At 47.7% G+C, this 19999-nt stretch overlaps 1 protein-coding gene across 2 annotated transcripts in view; it reads left to right on the top strand.

Annotated features, from left to right (window-relative positions):
- The window catches only part of LOC140902092 (scavenger receptor cysteine-rich domain-containing protein DMBT1-like), a 92086-nt gene that overhangs the window by 17136 nt on the left and 54951 nt on the right, over positions 1 to 19999 (top strand). For both annotated transcript variants that reach the window (XM_073321783.1, XM_073321782.1), the window contains exon 7: positions 12868 to 13197. In XM_073321783.1, coding sequence (XP_073177884.1) covers positions 12868 to 13197 — 330 coding nt within the window. The remainder of the gene's footprint in view (positions 1 to 12867; positions 13198 to 19999) is intronic.

Raw genomic sequence — 19999 nt, 5'->3', positions numbered from 1 at the left:
GTTGATTTTCTTTTTTGGTGGTTCAGGTTCTGTAGTTTCTGCATTGTAGTGTTGCTCTTTTAAGAGTTCTGAAGGCATGCTCCACACCTCGCCCCTCTCAGATTTTAGAAGGCACTTCAGATTCTTAAAGCTTGGGTCGAGTGCTGTATCTAGCTTTAGAAATCTCACATTGGTACCTTCTTTGCGTTTTGTCAAATCTTCAGTGAACGTGTTCTTAAAACGAACAACATGTAATGAATCATCATCCGAGACTACTGTAATAGGAAAGATATGGCAAAATGCTGGTAAAATACATCGCAGGAGATACACAATTCTCTCCCAAGAATTTCAGTCACAAATTAAATTAACACATTACTTTTTTAACGAGCATCATCAGCATGGAAGCATGTCGTATGGAATGGTGGCTGAAGCATGAAGGGGCATGTGAAAGTTTAGCATATGTGGCACGTAAATACCTTGCAATGCTACCTGCAAAAGTGCCATGCAAACCCCTCTTCTCACTTTCGGGTGACATTGCGAATAAGAAATAGGCAGCATTATCTCTTGAAAGTGTAAACAAACTTGTTTGTCCGAATGATTGGCTGAACAAGAAGTAAGACTGAGAGGATATGTAGGCTCTAAGTTTTACATTGTTTTTTTTCTGAGCGCAGTTATGTAACAAAAAAAATTCTACATTTGTAAGTTGCACTTTCACAGTAAAGAGTTTGCACTACAGGACTTGTATGAGGTGAACTGAAAAATACTATTTCTTTTACCATTTTTACAGCGCTAATATTGTTAATCCAAAATACAGTAAAAGCTGTTTTATCCAACACTTCACCAACTTCACATGCACAAAGCCTTGGAAACAAGCAGGGAGAACTGGAGGTCCTGGTGATGTCAAGGAACTATGACGTGATCGGAATAACAGAGACTTGGTGGGATAACTCATATGACTGGAGTACTGTCATGGATGGTTATAAACTGTTCAGGAAGGACAGGCAGGGCAGAAAAGGTGGGGGAGTAGCACTGTATATAAGGGAGCAGTATGACTGCTCAGAGCTCCGGTACGAAACTGCAGAAAAACCTGAGTGTCTCTGGATTAAGTTTAGAAGTGTGTGCAACAAGAGTGATGTAGTGGTGGGAGTCTGCTATAGACCACCGGACCAGGGGGATGAGGTGGATGAGGCTTTCTTCCGGCAGCTCACGGAAGCTACTAGATCGCATGCCCTGATTCTCATGGGTGATTTTAATTTTCCTGATATCTGCTGGGAGAGCAATACAGCGGTGCATAGACAATCCAGGAAGTTTTTGGAAAGCGTAGGGGACAATTTCCTGGCGCAAGTGCTAGAGGAGCCAACTAGGGGGGGTGCTTTTCTTGACCTGCTGCTCACAAACCGGGTAGAATTAGTGGGGGAAGCAAAAGTGGATGGGAATCTGGGAGGCAGTGACCATGAGTTGGTTGAGTTCAGGATCCTGACGCAGGGAACAAAGGTAAGCAGCAGGATACGGACCCTGGACTTCAGGAAAGCAGACTTCGACTCCCTCAGGGAACGGATGGCCAGGATCCCCTGGGGGACTAACTTGAAGGGGAAAGGAGTCCAGGAGAGCTGGCTGTATTTCAAGGAATCCCTGTTGAGGTTACAGGGACAAACCATCCCGATGAGTCGAAAGAATAGTAAATATGGCAGGCGACCAACTTGGCTTAATGGTGAAATCCTAGCGGATCTTAAACATAAAAAAGAAGCTTACAAGAAGTGGAAGGTTGGACATATGACCAGGGAAGAGTATAAAAATATTGCTCGGGCATGTAGGAATGTTATCAGGAGGGCCAAATCGCACCTGGAGCTGCAGCTAGCCAGAGATGTCAAGAGTAACAAGAAGGGTTTCTTCAGGTATGTTGGCAACAAGAAGAAAGCCAAGGAATGTGTGGGCCCCTTACTGAATGAGGGAGGCAACCTAGTGACAGAGGATGTGGAAAAAGCTAATGTACTCAATGCTTTTTTTGCCTCTGTTTTCACTAACAAGGTCAGCTCCCAGACTGCTGCGCTGGGCATCACAAAATGCGGAAGAGATGGCCAGCCCTCTGTGGAGATAGAGGCGGTTAGGGACTATTTAGAAAAGCTGGACGTGCACAAGTCCATGGGGCCGGACGAGTTGCATCCAAGAGTGCTGAAGGAATTGGCGGCTGTGATTGCAGAGCCACTGGCCATTATCTTTGAAAACTCGTGGCGAACCGGGGAAGTCCCGGATGACTGGAAAAAGGCTAATGTAGTGCCAATCTTTAAAAAAGGGAAGAAGGAAGATCCTGGGAACTACAGGCCAGTCAGCCTCACCTCAGTCCCTGGAAAAATCATGGAGCAGGTCCTCAAAGAATCAATCCTGAAGCACTTGCATGAGAGGAAAGTGATCAGGAACAGCCAGCATGGATTCACCAAGGGAAGGTCATGCCTGACTAATCTAATCGCCTTTTATGATGAGATTACTGGTTCTGTGGATGAAGGGAAAGCAGTGGATGTATTGTTTCTTGACTTTAGCAAAGCTTTTGACACGGTCTCCCATAGTATTCTTGTCAGCAAGTTAAGGAAGTATGGGCTGGATGAATGCACCATAAGGTGGGTAGAAAGCTGGCTAAATTGTCGGGCTCAACGGGTAGTGATCAATGGCTCCATGTCTAGTTGGCAGCCGGTGTCAAGTGGAGTGCCCCAGGGGTCGGTCCTGGGGCCGGTTTTATTCAATATCTTCATAAATGATCTGGAGGATGGTGTGGATTGCACTCTCAGCAAATTTGCGGATGATACTAAACTGGGAGGAGTGGTAGATACGCTGGAGGGGAGGGATAGGATACAGAAGGACCTAGACCAATTGGAAGATTGGGCCAAAAGGAATCTGATGAGGTTCAATAAGGATAAGTGCAGGGTCCTGCACTTAGGACGGAAGAACCCAATGCACAGCTACAGACTAGGGACCGAATGGCTAGGCAGCAGTTCTGCAGAAAAGGACCTAGGGGTGACAGTGGACGAGAAGCTTGATATGAGTCAGCAGTGTGCCCTTGTTGCCAAGAAGGCCAATGGCATTTTGGGATGTATAAGTAGGGGCATAGCGAGCAGATCGAGGGACGTGATCGTTCCCCTCTATTCGACATTGGTGAGGCCTCATCTGGAGTACTGTGTCCAGTTTTGGGCCCCACACTACAAGAAGGATGTGGATAAATTGGAGAGAGTCCAGCGAAGGGCAACAAAAATGATTAGGGGACTGGAACACATGAGTTATGAGGAGAGGCTGAGGGAGCTGGGATTGTTTAGCCTGCAGAAGAGAAGAATGAGGGGGGATTTGATAGCTGCTTTCAACTACCTGAAAGGGGGTTCCAAAGAGGATGGCTCTAGACTGTTCTCAATGGTAGCAGATGACAGAACGAGGAGAAATGGTCTCAAGTTGCAGTGGGGGAGGTTTAGATTGGATATTAGGAAAAACTTTTTCACTAAGAGGGTGGTGAAACACTGGAATGCGTTACCTAGGGAGGTGGTAGAATCTCCTTCCTTAGAGGTTTTTAAGGTCAGGCTTGACAAAGCCCTGGCTGGGATGATTTAACTGGGAATTGGTCCTGCTTTGAGCAGGGGGTTGGACTAGATGACCTTCTGGGGTCCCTTCCAACCCTGATATTCTATGATTCTAACTGGAAAGCTCTATAAATCAGCATTTCTGATTTTCATTGAAATGCTGATTTATAGTCCGGTTGGTGCAGGGCTAACAGGGCGTTGGGGCGCAGGATGGGGTGCGGATCAAGGGCTCTGGGAAGGACTTTGGGTGTGGGAGGGGGCTTAGTACAGGAGAGGGGGTGCGGGGTGTTGGATCCAGTTGGATCCAAGGAGGAAGGGCAGTGTGGATACCAGACTAATAGGTCATACTGGCTGTAGAGTGACCGGGCCTAATCAGGTACAGAATGCGAGCCAGGCCAAACAGCAAAAATGAAGATGTTTGTACCCCAGTGCGAGGAGCCTGGGTAACAAAATGGAGGAACTAGAGCTACTGGTGCAGGAAGTGAAACCAGATATTCTAGGGAGGACAGAGACCTGGTGGCCTAGTCGTCGTGACTGGACTACGGGTATGGAAGGGTCGGTGCTGTTTAGGAAAGACAGAAATAAAGGCAAAGGTGGTGGAGTAGCACTGTCTATCAATGATGAGGTAGATTGTAAAGAAATAAGAAGCAGTGGAATGGATAAGACAGAGTCTGTCTGGGCAAAAATCACATTGGGGAAGAAAACTACCAGAGCCTCCCCTGGGATAGTGCTTGGGGTGAGCTATAGACCGCCGGGATCCAATTTGGATATGGATAGAGACCTCTTTAATGTTTTTAATGAAGTAAATAGTAATGGAAACTGCGTGATCATGGGAGACTTCAACTTAGAATCATAGAATATCAGGGTTGGAAGGGACCTCAGGAGGTATCTAGTCCAACCCCCTGCTCAAAAGCAGGACCCATCCCCAATAAAATCATCCCAGCCAGGGCTTTGTCAAGCCTGACCTTAAAAACTTCTAAGGAAGGAGATTCCACCACCTCCCTAGGTAATGCATTCCAGTGTTTCACCACCCTCCTAGTGAAAAAGTTTTTCCTAATATCCAACCTAAACCTCCCTCACTGCAACTTGAGACCATTACTCCTTGACCTGTCCTCTTCCACCACTGAGAACAGTCTAGAACCATCCTCTCTGGAACCACCTCTCAGGTAGTTGAAAGCAGCTATCAAATCCCCCCTCGTTCTTCTCTTCCGCAGACTAAACAATCCCAGTTCCCTCAGCCTCTCCTCATAACTCATGTGTTCCAGTCCCCTAATCATTTTTGTTGCCCTTCGCTGGACTCTTTCCAATTTATCCACATCCTTCTTGTAGTGTGGGGCCCAAAACTGGACACAGTACTCCAGATGAGGCCTCACCAATGTCGAATAGAGGGGGACGATCACGTCCCTCGATCTGCTCGCTATGCCCCTACTTATACATCCCAAAATGCCATTGGCCTTCTTGGCAACAAGGGCACACTGTTGACTCGTATTCAGGTTCTCGTCCACTGTCACCCCTAGGTCCTTTTCCGCAGAACTGCTGCCTAGCCATTCGGTCCCTATTCTGTAGCTGTGCATTGGGGTCTTCCGTCCTAAGTGCAGGACCCTGCACTTCTCCTTATTGAACCTCATCAGATTTCTTTTGGCCCAATCCTCCAATTTGTCTAGGTCCTTCTGTATCCTATCCCTCCCCTCCAGCGTATCTACCACTCCTCCCAGTTTAGTATCATCCGCAAATTTGCTGAGAGTGCAATCCACACCATCCTCCAGATCATTTATGAAGATATTGAACAAAACCGGCCCCAGGACCGACCCCTGGGGCACTCCACTTGACACCGGCTGCCAACTAGACATGGAGCCATTGATCACTACCTGCTGAGCCCGACAATCTAGCCAACTTTCTACCCACCTTATAGTGCATTCATCCAGCCCGTACTTCTTTAACTTGCTGACAAGAATACTGTGGGAGACAGTGTCAAAAGCTTTGCTAAAGTCAAGATACAATACATCCACTGCTTTCCCTTCCCAGACATAGACTGGAGGACAAGTGCTAGTAATAATAAAAGGGTTCAGATTTTCTTACATGCGATAGCTGATGGATTCCTTCATCAAGTAGTTGCTGAACCGACTAGAGGGGATGCCATTTTAGATTTGGTTTTGGTGGGTAGTGAGGACCTCATAGAAGAAATGGTTGTAGGGGACAACCTTGGTTCAAGTGATCATGAGCTAATTCAGTTCAAACTGAACGGAAGGATAAACAAAAAGAAATCTGCAATTAGGGTTTTCGATTTCAAAAGGGCTGACTTTCAAAAATTAAGGAAATTAGTTAGGGAAGTGGATTGGACTGAAGAACGTATGGATCTAAAGGCAGAGGAGGCCTGGGATTACTTTAAGTCAAAGCTGCAGAAGCTATCGGAAGCCTGCATCCCAAGAAAGGGGAAAAAATTCATAGGCAGGAGTTGTAAACCAAGCTGGACGAGCAAGCATCTCAGAGAGGTGATTAAGAAAAAGCAGAAAGTATACAGGGAGTGGAAGATGGGAGAGATCAGCAAGGAAAGCTACCTTATTGAGGTCAGAACATGTAGGGATAAAGTGAGACAGGCTAAAAGTCAAGCAGAGTTGGACCTTGCAAAGGGAATTAAAACCAATAGTAAAAGGTTCTCTAGCCATATAAATAAGAAGAAAACAAAGAAAGAAGAAGTGGGACTGCTAAACACTGAGGATGGAGTGGAGGTGAAGGATAATCTAGGCATGGCCCAATATCTAAACAAATACTTTGCCTCAGTCTTTAATGAGGCTAATGAGGATCTTAGGGATAATGGTAGCATGACAAATGGGAATGAGGATATGGAGGTAGATATTACCATATCTGAGGTAGAAGCGAAACTCAAACAGCTTAATGGGACTAAATCGGGGGGTCCAGATAATCTTCATCCAAGAATATTAAAGGAATTGGTACATGAAATTGCAAGCCCATTAGCAAGAATTTTTAATGAATCTGTAAACTCAGGGGTTGTACCGTATGACTGGAGAATTGCTAACATAGTTCCTATTTTTAAGAAAGGAAAAAAAAGTGATTGGGGTAACTACAGGCCTGTAGACTTTGACATCTGTAGTATGCAAGGTCTTGGAAAAATTTTGGAAGGAGAAAGTAGTTAAGGACATTGAGGTCAATGGTAAATGGGACAAAATGCAACATGGTTTTACAAAAGGTAGATCGTGCCAAACCAACCTGATCTTCTTTGAGAAAGTAACAAATTTTTTAGACAAAGGAAACGCAATGGATCTAATTTACCTACATTTCAGTAAGGCGTTTGATACGGTGCCAATTAGGGAATTATTAGTTAAATTGGTTTCAGAGTAACAGCTGTGTTAGTCTGTATTCTCAAAAAGAAAAGGAGTACTTGTGGCACCTTAGAGACTAACCAATTTATTTGATCATAAGCTTTCGTTAGCTACAGCTCACTTCATCGGATGCATACTGTGGAAAGTGTAGAATATCTTTTTATACACACAAAGCATGAAAAAATACCTCCCCCCACCCCACTCTCCTGCTGGTAATAGCTTATCTAAAGTGATCACTCTCCTTACAATGTGTATGATAATCAAGTTGGGCCATTTCCAGCACAAATCCAGGTTTTCTCACCCCACCCCCCCCACAACCCACTCTCCTGCTGGTAATAGCTTATCTAAAGTGACCACTCTCCTTACAATGTGTATGATAATCAAGGTGGGCCATTTCCAGCACAAATCCAGGGTTTAACAAGAACGTCGGGGGGGGGGGGTGTAGGAAAAAACAAGGGGAAATAGGTTACCTTGCATAATGACTTAGCCACTCCCAGTCTCTATTCAAGCCCAAGTTAATTGTATCCAATTTGCAAATGAATTCCAATTCAACAGTTTCTCACTGGAGTCTGGATTTGAAGTTTTTTTTGTTGTAATATCGCAACTTTCATGTCTGTAATTGCGTGACCAGAGAGATTGAAGTGTTCTCTGACTGGTTTATGAATGTTATATTCTTGACATCTGATTTGTGTCCATTTATTCTTTTACGTAGAGACTGTCCAGTTTGACCAATGTACATGGCAGAGGGGCATTGCTGGCACATGATGGCATATATCACATTGGTGGATGTGCAGGTGAACGAGCCTCTGATAGTGTGGCTGATGTTATTAGGCCCTGTGATGGTGTCCCCTGAATAGATATGTGGGCACAGTTGGCAACGGGCTTTGTTGCAAGGATAGGTTCCTGGGTTAGTGGTTCTGTTGTGTGGTATGTGGTTGCTGGTGAGTATTTGCTTCAGGTTGGGGGGCTGTCTGTAGGCAAGGATTGGCCTGTCTCCCAAGATTTGTGAGAGTGTTGGGTCATCCTTCAGGATAGGTTGTAGATCCTTAATAATGCGTTGGAGGGGTTTTAGTTGGGGGCTGAAGGTGACGGCTAGTGGCGTTCTGTTATTTTCTTTGTTAAGCCTGTCCTGTAGTAGGTGACTTCTGGGAACTCTTCTGGCTCTATCAATCTGTTTCTTCACTTCCGCAGGTGGGTATTGTAGTTGTAAGAATGCTTGATAGAGATCTTGTAGGTGTTTGTCTCTGTCTGAGGGGTTGGAGGAAATGCGGTTGTATCGCAGAGCTTGGCTGTAGACGATGGATCGTGTGGTGTGGTCAGGGTGAAAGCTGGAGGCATGTAGGTAGGAATAGCGGTCAATAGGTTTTCGGTATAGGGTGGTGTTTATGTGACCATCGTTTATTAGCACTGTAGTGCCCAGGAAGTGGATCTCTTGTGTGGACTGGTCCAGGCTGAGGTTGATGTTGGGATGGAAATTGTTGAAATCATGGTGGAATTCCTCAAGGGCTTCTTTTCCATGGGTCCAGATGATGAAGATGTCATCAATATAGCGCAAGTAGAGTAGGGGCGTTAGGGGACGAGAGCTGAGGAAGCGTTGTTCTAAGTCAGCCATAAAAATGTTGGCATACTGTGGGGCCATGCGGGTACCCATAGCAGTGCCGCTGATCTGAAGGTATACATTGTCTCCAAATGTAAAATAGTTATGGGTAAGGACAAAGTCACAAAGTTCAGCCACCAGGTTAGCTGTGACATTATCGGGGATAGTGTTCTTGACAGCTTGTAGTCCATCTTTGTGTGGAATGTTGGTGTAGAGGGCTTCTACATCCATAGTGGCCAGGATGGTGTTATCAGGAAGATCACCGATGGATTGTAGTTTCCTCAGGAAGTCAGTGGTGTCTCGAAGGTAGCTGGGAGTGCTGGTAGCGTAGGGCCTGAGGAGGGAGTCTACATAGCCAGACAATCCTGCTGTCAGGGTGCCAATGCCTGAGATGATGGGGCGCCCAGGATTTCCAGGTTTATGGATCTTGGGTAGTAGATAGAATATCCCAGGTCGGGGTTCCAGGGGTGTGTCTGTGCGGATTTGATCTTGTGCTTTTTCAGGGAGTTTCTTGAGCAAATGCTATAGTTTCTTTCGGTAACTCTCAGTGGGATCAGAGGGTAATGGCTTGTAGAAAGTGGTGTTGGAGAGCTGCTGAGCAGCCTCTTGTTCATATTCTGACCTATTCATGATGACAACAGCACCTCCTTTGTCAGCCTTTTTGATTATGATGTCAGAGTTGTTTCTGAGGCTGTAGATGGCATTGTGTTCTGCACGGCTGAGGTTATGGGGCAAGTGATGCTGCTTTTCCACAATTTCAGCCCGTGCACGTCGGCGGAAGCATTCTATGTAGAAGTCCAGTCTGCTGTTTCGACCTTCAGAAGGAGTCCACCTAGAATCCTTCTTTTTGTAGTGTTGGTAGGGAGGTCTCTGTGGATTAGTATGTTGTTCAGAGGTATATTGGAAATATTCCTTGAGTCGGAGACGTCGAAAATAGGATTCTAGGTCACCACAGAACTGTATCATGTTCGTGGGGGTGGAGGGGCAGAAGGAGAGGCCCCGAGATAGGACAGCTGCTTCTGCTGGGCTGAGAGTATAGTTGGATAGGTTAACAATGTTGCTGGGTGGGTTGAGGGAACCATTGCTGTGGCCCCTTGTGGCATGTAGTAGTTTAGAAAGTTTAGTGTCCTTTTTCTTTTGTAGAGAAGCAAAGTGTGTGATGTAAATGGCTTGTCTAGTTTTAGTAAAGTCCAGCCACGAGGAAGTTTGTGTGGAAGGTTGTTTTTTTATGAGAGTATCCATTTTTGAGAGCTCATTCTTAATCTTTCCCTGTTTGCTGTAGAGGATGTTGATCAGGTGATTCCGCAGTTTCTTTGAGAGCGTGTGGCACAAGCTGTCAGCACAGTCTGTGTGGTATGTAGATTGTAATGGATTTTTTACCTTCAGTCCTTTTGGTCCGATGTCCATCTGTTTGCATTTGGAAAGGAAGAGGATGTCTGTCTGTATCTGTGCAAGTTTTTTCATGCAGTTGATAGATTTCCACTCCAAAGTTGCGATATTACAACAAAAAAACTTCAAATCCAGACTCCAGCGAGAAACTGTTGAATTGGAATTCATTTGCAAATTGGATACAATTAACTTAGGCTTGAATAGAGACTGGGAGTGGCTAAGTCATTATGCAAGGTAACCTATTTCCCCTTGTTTTTTCCTCCCCCCCTCCCCCCCCCCCCCCCCCCCCCCGACGTTCTTGTTAAACCCTGGATTTGTGCTGGAAATGGCCCACCTTGATTATCATACACATTGTAAGGAGAGTGATCACTTTAGATAAGCTATTACCAGCAGGAGAGTGGGTTGTGGGGGGGGTGGGGTGAGAAAACCTGGATTTGTGCTGGAAATGGCCCAACTTGATTATCATACACATTGTAAGGAGAGTGATCACTTTAGATAAGCTATTACCAGCAGGAGAGTGGGGTGGGGGGAGGTATTTTTTCACGCTTTGTGTGTATAAAAAGATCTTCTACACTTTTTACAGTAAGCATCCGATGAAGTGAGCTGTAGCTCACGAAAGCTTATGCTCAAATAAATTGGTTAGTCTCTAAGGTGCCACAAGTACTCCTTTTCTTTTTAGTTAAATTGGGAAAGATGGGGATCAATATGAAAATTGAAAAGTGGATAAAGAATTGGTTAAAGGGGAGACTACAGCGGGTCATACTGAAAGGTGAACTGTCAGGCTGGATGGAGGTTACCAGTGGAGTTACTCAGGGATTGGTTTTGGGACCAATCTTATTTAATCTTTTTATTATTGACCTCGGCACAAAAAGTGAGAGTGTGCTAATAAAGTTTGCGGATGATACAAAGCTGGGAGGTATTGCCAATTGAGAGAAGGACCGGCATACCATACAGGAGGATCTGGATGACCTTGTAAACTGGAGTAATAGTAATAGGATGAAATGTAATAGTGAGAAGTGTAAGGTCATACATTTAGGGATTAATAACAAGAATTTTAGTTATAAGCTGGGGACGCATCAATTAGAAGTAACAGAGGAGGAGAAAGACCTCGGCGTATTGGTTGACCACCGGATGACTATGAGCCACCAATGTGATATGGCAGTGAAAAAAGCTAATGCAGTCTTGGGATGCATCAGGCGAGGTATTTCCAGTAGAGATAAGGAGATGTTAGTACCACTATACAAGGCACTGGTGAGACCTCACCTGGAATGCTGTGTGCAGTTCTGTTCTCCCATGTTCAAGAAGGATGAATTCAAACTGGAACAGGTACAGAGAAGGGCTACTAGGATGATCTGGGGAATGGAAAACCTGTCTTATGAAAGGAGACTCAAGGAGCTTGGCTTGTTTAGCCTAACCAAAAGAAGGTTGAGGGGAGATATGATTGCTCTCTATAAATATATCAGAGGGATAAATACTGGAGAGGAATTCTTTAAGCTCAGTAGCAATGTGGACACAAGAAAAAATGGATATAAACTGGCCATTGGGAAGTTTAGACTTGAAATTAGACAAAGGTTTCTAACCATCAGAGGAGTGAAGTTCTGGAACAGCCTTCCAAAGGAAGCAGCGGGGGCAAAAGACCTATCTGGCTTCAAGACTAAACTTGATAAGTTTATGGAGGAGATGGTTTGATGGGATAACATGATTTTGGCAATTAATTGATCTTTAACTATTCATGGTAAATAGGCCCAATGGCCTGTGATGGGATGTGAGATGGGGTGGGATCTGAGTCACTACAGAGAATTTTTTCCTGGGTATCTGGCTGGTGACTCTTGCCCACATGCTCAGGGTTCAGCTGATCGCCATATTTGGGGTCGGGAAGGAATTTTCCTCCAGGATAGATTGGAAGAGACCCTGGGGGTTTTTCGCCTTTCTCTGTAGCATGGGGCACGGGTCACAGGTCACTTGATGGAGGATTCTCTACACCTTGAAGTCTTTAAACCATGATTTGAGGACTTTAGTAGCTCAGACATAGGTGAGAGATTTTTTGCAGGAGTGGGTGGGTGAGATTCTGTGGCCTGCATTGTGCAGGAGGTCAGACTAGATGATCATAATGGTCCCTTCTGACCTTAATATCTATGAATCTATGAATCCAGGGGCCGCTCACCTCGGATGGCTCCCCGCAAGCGGCGACCTGTCCTGGAGTCTGGCTACTCCTAAGCGGAGGCGTGTCAGGTGGCTCAGCATGCTGCCCCTCCCAGTGCTGGCTGCACAGGTCCTATTGGCTGGGAACCACGGTCAATGGGAGCTGCGGGGGTGGTGCCTGCAGGCAGAGGGAGCGCGCCAAGCCACCTGCCGCTCCTCCGCCTAGGAGCAGGTGGGACAAGTTGCCGTTTCTGGGGTGCCACCTGAGGTGAATGGCCCACAGATCCAGCACCCTGCACCCTATCTCGTGCCCCAACTGCCTGTCCCGAGCCCCCGCCCGCAACCAAACTTCCTCGCGGAACCCGTGCTCCACACCCCCTCCCGTGCTCCAACCCCCATCCCCGCAGACACTCCCGCACCCAAACTCCCTCCCTCTTAGTTAACTGGCATTTTTCATTTACCAGCATCCCCCATTCCCCAGCATGCTGGATAAAACAACTTTAACAGTAATAGTATAAAGTAGGAACTGTACACATTGTATTCTGTGTTGTAATTGAAATCAACATATTTGAAAACATAGAAAAACATGCAAAATATTTAATACATTTCATTTGGTATTCTATTGTTTAACAGTGTGATTAAAACTGCGATTAATAATGATTACTTTTTAAAATCATGATTAATTTTTTGAGTTAATCGCGTGAGTTAACTGCGATTAATCGACAGGGAGTGAACCCCTAACAGGCTGTTGCAGAGACTGCTCAGACCCATCAGTGGGAGGCTCTACGTTCCCCAGCATCACTACTGATCGGATGCACAGGAACCTCCCTGACTGTTTATCCCCTTGGGGTGTTTGCAGACTCAGGCATTTCAGAAGTGGCTCAGCTCCGACTGGTGAATGGTCCGAGTAGATGCTCTGGGAGAGTCGAGGTGCTTCACAACCAGCAGTGGGGAACCGTGTGTGATGACAGCTGGGATTTAACTGAGGCCAGAGTCGTGTGCAGGCAGCTGGGCTGTGGGACGGCGTTATCAGCCCCAGGAGGGGCTCGATTTGGGCGAGGATCAGACCGTATCTGGCTGGATGACGTTCACTGCACAGGGATAGAAGCTTCCCTCACCGAATGCAGGGCTCGGCCTTGGGGAGACAATAACTGTAACCACAGAGAAGATGCCGGTGTTGTGTGCTCAGGTAACCTTCATCTACCACCCTGCGTGTTGTAGGGAGCGGTGTGGGGGCTCTGTAGGGGACGCTCATGCTCTTCCCTTGAAGTCAGTGCTGGCCCCAGTGCCCTAGTGCAGTGCTAGGGGGCCTGTGCTGTTGGTAGGGGGATGTCAGTAGGGGGCGCTCTCCATTTGTAGTTGTGCTGGCCCTAATGCCCCAGTGCAGTTCCATGGGCACCTAGCATGAGGAAGCCTTGTCTGTGCCCACTGAGGGGCAGCTCCCCAACTGCCTCGGCCACACGCCACACAAGCTGTGCCCTCTAGGCCTTTTGTGGGGGAGTGACCTCCTTCCAGGTTGGCAATAGGCACACTTCACCCCTCGGTCCTCCGAGCGTCCCCCTGCAGCACCTATTCCCTGTCCCACAGGGCACTCACAGCAGTCACAGATCTGCTGCTCCCAAAGGAACAGGGCCCCAAGGTGACCAGCTCCACCTCCCATCTCTGCCCCAATCAACACACAGCTCTAGATCCCTTCAGAGTGACACCAAGGACAAGTGATTTCACAGAGAGTAGAGATTCGAGGGGTAGCAAGGAGAAGGGTTGGAAAGAAATTGTTCCATGGGAAATAAAATCAAACTACGTTGACTAGAGCCTATACCAGGGGTCTCAAACATGCGGCCTGTGGGCCGTATGCATCCTGTGGAATTATTTCCTGCGGCTGCCAAGCTCCCCTCACCCGCCGCCCCAGCACGCTGTGTCCCAGCTCCTGTGCCTACCTCCAGGTGCTTCTCGCCACCAAACAGCTGTTTGGTGGCTCTTAGCGCTTTCCAAGAGGGATGGCAGAGGAGCGGGGAGCTGCGTGCTCAGGGGAGGAAGCGGAGAAGCGGCAGGGCAGGGGCGGGGATTTGGGGAAGAGGTTGGAATAGGGGCAGGGATGGGAAGGAGTTGGGGTTGGGACTTCAGGGAAAGGGTTGGATTGGGGGTGGGGAAGGGGTAGGAAGAGGCAGGGCAGGGCTGGGGCCTCATGGATGGGGTGAAATGGGGGTGGGGCTGGGGGCAGCAGGTGGGAGGCTTTTGTACCTTTATATGGGTATGTCTACACTACGAAATTAGGTCGAATTTATAGAAGTCGGATTTGTAGAAAGCGTTTTTATATAGTCGATTGTGTGTGTTGCCGGCACTCAGTGCCGAGAGGCTGAACAACAGCTTGAGTGGTTCGTTACCCGGTGTGCTACACCCAATAATCACAACGGGGTGGAGAAGCAGAAAAGTTTATTTGAAGCTTCAAATAGGTACAGGGAGATTTGAATCTCAAATCCTGTACCCAGAGCAGGAAGTTACACAGGCTTTTATACATCCTTTTTCCCAGCATACTTATCCAATAGCAAGCTGCCCCAAGTATCCATATAGCCAGCCAATCCAGTTCCCAGCTAGTTCCCTGATTCTCTGTATCATTTGTTAAACTCTACATAAAGCTGCTTTATTCAGCATTGTTCTTTCATATCTGCCCTGTTTGGCCTTGCTTAGTTTCAGGCAGTCTGACTCTGCAGCATATTGTTGCAGATCCTCAGCATAACTGCTGTGTGTGCCTCCAGGCGGGGGGGCCAAGGACACTTGGGCCTAGTACGCAGAGCTGCTGCGAGTGCCTCCAGGCGGGAGGGGGGGCCAAGGACACCTGGGCCTAGTGCGAGGGGGCTTCATCGCCACTCGTGGTCTTCCATCCCCTCGAGTTACCTAGTGGCCATGCCCCAGTGTCCCCAACAACTCCCCCCTTTGAGAACACTCAACAACCTTGGCTCTGAGTTTTCTCACTTGGGCTACTTATTTCTTTACAATAGGACTTTGCATAAGCACTTTTTTGATAGCCCTGAAAAGAATGACTTATTAACTTTTGCAAAAGGGCCCTAATACATGATACTGCACAGCATAATACCAGTAATACAAGCAATACAGGAAAGAGAATTTTCAATAGCAGGCTAAATATACCACCAAGCCAAGACGACAAACCCCAGCCTGAAAACAAGGTTTGCAACCAATCGTTCTCTGGGGCAGTATAGGCAACCTGTGCTCCGGCTCGGGCATGGGCCTCAGCCTGTACCACCTTTTCATAGATCTCATAACTGCTATCATTTACATATACACAACATCGGGGCGCGACGAGGGCACAAACCCCTCCTTGGGATGCCAAGATAGTCCAAAGCCAGCCTGTTTTGGAGGGAAAACGTCCTGAGCTGCTGTACCTCTTTATTTAATGTTTTTACTGCTGACCCTAAATCACTAACTGAGTCCTCTAACTCTAAGGCCACCTTCTCAAGTACCATCTGCAGCCTTATAGTATAGCAGCCTATGCATGCCATGGCTGGTCCGGTAAACAGTGGCGCTATTCCCAGTACAGAGCACCCTACAAGCTTCTCGGTTGTGAGGGGATTCTTCATCTTGCCCTCCAATGCCTTAGTCAGTCGCCGCAGGGTCTTTTCTCGTGACTCAACAGAGGTGTCTCGGGCATTTCTAATCTTTCCTTTGGGCAGTGTGGCAGTTATGGAAAGATGAGGAACTCCATGAGCTATATAACAGCTACCTGTCCAGTTGTCTGGCAGCACCTTGTAAGCCTTTCGGCCACATACAAAATAGTGACCCTGTAGGGCCCAGTAAGGACTGTTTCTTAAGGGGATTCCTGGGATATTTAAGGCTGCTTTGGCGGCTTTTTTAAACAATTTATATGCCCCTAAGGGGGCATCTTATTTTTTTGATTGGGTACAAGTGGGGGCGTTTCTAATTGTGCCGTTCAAATTACACTCGCCATAGGGACCACTACAAACCCACCATTGGCTTGCTACATTGGAGATATTAACTGGACGGCAAGTTATATTTCCAAACCTTTCTTTTGTGGTAAGATTATTTGTAAGAGTTTCCCTAAAAGGGGAGGAACCATTACACCCCCACTGTTGGCCTCCCCTTTTGGTTTTTATCCAGTACCCATCAGCCCACTGTGTAATAACACAGGAGCTCTTTCCCACAGGATGCCCATAGGGATCAGATTGGTTTTGGGTAAAACATAACACTCCCTCAGTGAGTACTGCAACTGAATACTCCTGGTCCTGATAGGTGGCTTGCTGTAAAGAGGTCTTGTTCCAGAATGGTGAGTCCGTTCTTTCCTGCTCTTTGGTGGTGGCTAATTCTGCTAGGGTCAAGGGCAGCATGTCAAGGGGCATTCCCGTTTTGGGGGATAGTGGAGTTGGAGCACATACCCAGCAATCAGTCTGGTTTGTTAAATTAGCAACATGGTGCGCAAGCGAAACAAAGGAGTTATGCTCCCGATATGCACAGTTTGGAAATACCAATACAGAGAATAACAATGTTACCCAATTAATTATGACCAGAGTCTTCCCAACCCAGGATCTCCAATACCTGGGTGGGCCCATTTTAGCATTAAGGTGCCCGCTATTTGTGTCTTTTAAACAGTAGCTTTAGCCCGAGATCGTCACTAGCTGAGGAGTCAGCAGGTTGGACGGTCCACTGTTCTGCTGACGAGGGGGCGGTTACTGCCTTCAGACGAGAGTGATGGATCCAGTTCTTGTGTCCCTCGATCTTTGCCGCTGTATGGGAGGTCAGCAGGACGGTATAGGGTCCTTTCCACTTTTCCTGGAGAGGCTCGTCTTTCCAGGTGCGAACAAGCACAGAGTCACCGGGCTGTAAGGAGTGAACGGGAGAGTCCAAGGGGAGAGGCTGGGAATCCTTGGTATACCTGTGAAGAGACAAGAGACCAGCAGACAGGGAACACATATACTGTGACAAAAAAACATTACCCAACTCCCATTCCCCTGACAGAACCGGGGTGCCATTCATAGGCCATGCCCTTCCAAACATAATTTCAAAGGGACTGAGCCCTAATCTACCCTTTGGGAGAACGCGGATACGGAGTAGGACGAGGGGCAAAGCATCAGGCCATCGCAGTGAGGCTTCTTGGCACACTTTTGAGAGATGCCGTTTAAGGGTCTGATTGGTACGCTCCACTACCCCACTGGCTTGCGGTCTCCAGGGCGTATGGAGTTTCCAGGGGATCTGTAAGGCATGTGAGATGCTTTGAATGATTTTTGACGTGAAGTGTGTCCCATTGTCAGATTCCATCCACAGGGGGAGTCCAAAGCGAGGAATGATCTCCCTAACAAACTTGAGGGCCACTGTTCTGGCAGTGCAGTTACAGCATGGGAAGGCTTCTGGCCATCCGCTGAACCGATCCACTATGACAAGGAGATATTTGAACCCTTGGGTCCGGGGAAACTCGGTAAAGTCTATTTGCCACACTTGTCCGGGGCCCGGAGTGGGTTCTAGGGCAGCTGGTGGCACAGGATGTCCCGGTCGGGGGTTATTCTTTTGGCAGACTAAGCAGTCCGCCTGTACCTGGGCAGCCAGGGGTCGGAGTCCGGAAGTGATAAAGTATTTTCCCATTAGTTGGATAAGTGCTTCCCTGCCAGCATGAGTGGTTTGATGTAGTTTCTGCAGCACTGGCCGGATTAGGCCCTTTGGTAAGAGGATTTTCCCTTCTGGGGAATGGAGCCATCCCTCCTTTTCCCGGAGACCGACTTTGTCAGTTAGCTGTCTCTCCTCCCCAGAGAACTGAGGGGTTGGAAGCTCCCCTACTGATGGGATAAGGGCATGCATATGGGCGTTCTCAGCCTGAGGGGATGGCAGGGTGGCAGCATGCTTAGCCTCTCTATCTGCCCGGGCGTTACCTCTGGCCACATCTTGATCCTCCCTTTGATGGGCTTTACAGTGTACCACCGCCACTTCTGAGGGGAGTTGTACGGCTTCTAGGAGCCGGAGGATTTGGGGCCCGTACTTGACTGGGGAGCCTTGGGCTGTCAGCATTCCCCTTTGCTTCCATAGGCCAGCATGAGCATGCAGCACACCAAAAGCATACTTTGAATCAGTAAAAATGTTGACCCGCTTTCCTTTTGACAGTTCAAGTGCACGGGTCAGGGCTATTAGTTCAGCAAGCTGGGCAGAGGTCCCAGCAGGCAAACCTTCAGCTTCCACAGTGTCATGGAGCGTCACAACAGCATAATCCACCCTCCTTTGCCCATTTATTACAGTACTGCTACCATCAGTGTACCACTCATAATCTGCATTTGGGAGAGGTACATCCTTTAAATCCGGACGGCTGGAGTACTGGACATCTATGATCTCTAAACAGTCATGTTTCTGTTCCTCTGTTTCTGGCAAGAGGGTGGCTGGGTTAAGGGAGGGGCAAGGCTGTTAAGGTGACTTCAGAGTTCTCTAACAGCTTAGCCTGGTACCGAGCAATCAGAGCCTGGGTGAGCCAAAGCCCTCCCTTTGCATCCAGTAAGGCTCGGACCATATGGGGAGTATAGATTTGCATAACCCCTCCCAATGTTAGCTTCTCGGCTTCCTCAAGCAATAGGGCAGTAGCTGCGACCGCCCAATTGCTTAGAAAAATAAGCCACGGGACGTCTCCATGCTCCTAACAGCTGTGTAAGCACTCCTAGGGCCACCCCCCTTCGTTCATGTACATACAACTGAAACGGCTTAGAGAGATCCGGCAGGTCCATAGAATCATAGAATATCAGGGTTGGAAGGGACCCCAGAAAGTCATCTAGTCCAACCCCCTGCTCGAAGCAGGACCAATTCCCAGTTAAATCATCCCAGCCAGGGCTTTGTCAAGCCTGACCTTAAAAACCTCTAAGGAAGGAGATTCCACCACCTCCCTAGGTAACGCATTCCAGTGTTTCACCACCCTCTTAGTGAAAAAGTTTTTCCTAATATCCAATCTAAACCTCCCCCACTGCAACTTGAGACCATTGCTCCTCGTTCTGTCATCTGCTACCATTGAGAACAGTCTAGAGCCATCCTCTTTGGAACCCCCTTTCAGGTAGTTGAAAGCAGCTATCAAATCCCCCCTCATTCTTCTCTTCTGCAGGCTAAACAATCCCAGCTCCCTCAGCCTCTCCTCATAACTCATGTGTTCCAGTCCCCTAATCATTTTTGTTGCCCTTCGCTGGACTCTCTCCAATTTATCCACATCCTTCTTGAAGTGTGGGGCCCAAAACTGGACACAGTACTCCAGATGAGGCCTCACCAACGTCGAATAGAGGGGAACGATCACGTCCCTCGATCTGCTCGCTATGCCCCTACTTATACATCCCAAAATGCCATTGGCCTTCTTGGCAACAAGGGCACACTACTGACTCATATCCAGCTTCTCGTCCACTGTCACCCCTAGGTCCTTTTCCGCAGAACTGCTGCCTAGCCATTCGGTCCCTAGTCTGTAGCTGTGCATTGGGTTCTTCCGTCCTAAGTGCAGGACCCTGCACTTCTCCTTATTGAACCTCATCAGATTTCTTTTGGCCCAATCCTTCAATTTGTCTAGGTCCTTCTGTATCCTATCCCTCCCCTCCAGCGTATCTACCACTCCTCCCTGTTTAGTATCATCCGCAAATTTGCTGAGAGTGCAATCCACACCATCCTCCAGATCATTTATGATTATGGTCCAGAGCTGGGGCTTCCATCAATTTTCTTTTCAGGATTTTAAATGTCCTGTCAACCTCTGGGGTCCAATAGAAGGGGTCATGATCTGCTCCTTTTACACAGTCGTACAGGGGTTTAGCCCGCAGTCCAAACTCTGGGATCCATAGCCTGCAAAAGCCTGCCATACCCAGAAATGCCCTGAGCCGCTACGGTTACTTGGGGTAGGAACTTGACAGATAGCTTCCTTTCTTTCGCTTGAAAGCTGACGCTCCCCTTGCCGTATGTGAAACCCGAGGTACCGTACCTCTGGGAGGGCAATTTGAGCCTTACTCCGTGCTACCCGA

Source organism: Lepidochelys kempii, chromosome 23 (assembly GCF_965140265.1).
Source record: "Lepidochelys kempii isolate rLepKem1 chromosome 23, rLepKem1.hap2, whole genome shotgun sequence".
NCBI lineage: Eukaryota > Metazoa > Chordata > Testudines > Cheloniidae > Lepidochelys > Lepidochelys kempii.
Note: the sequence above shows the minus strand (reverse complement) of the source record. Positions and strands in the feature narration are given on the sequence as shown.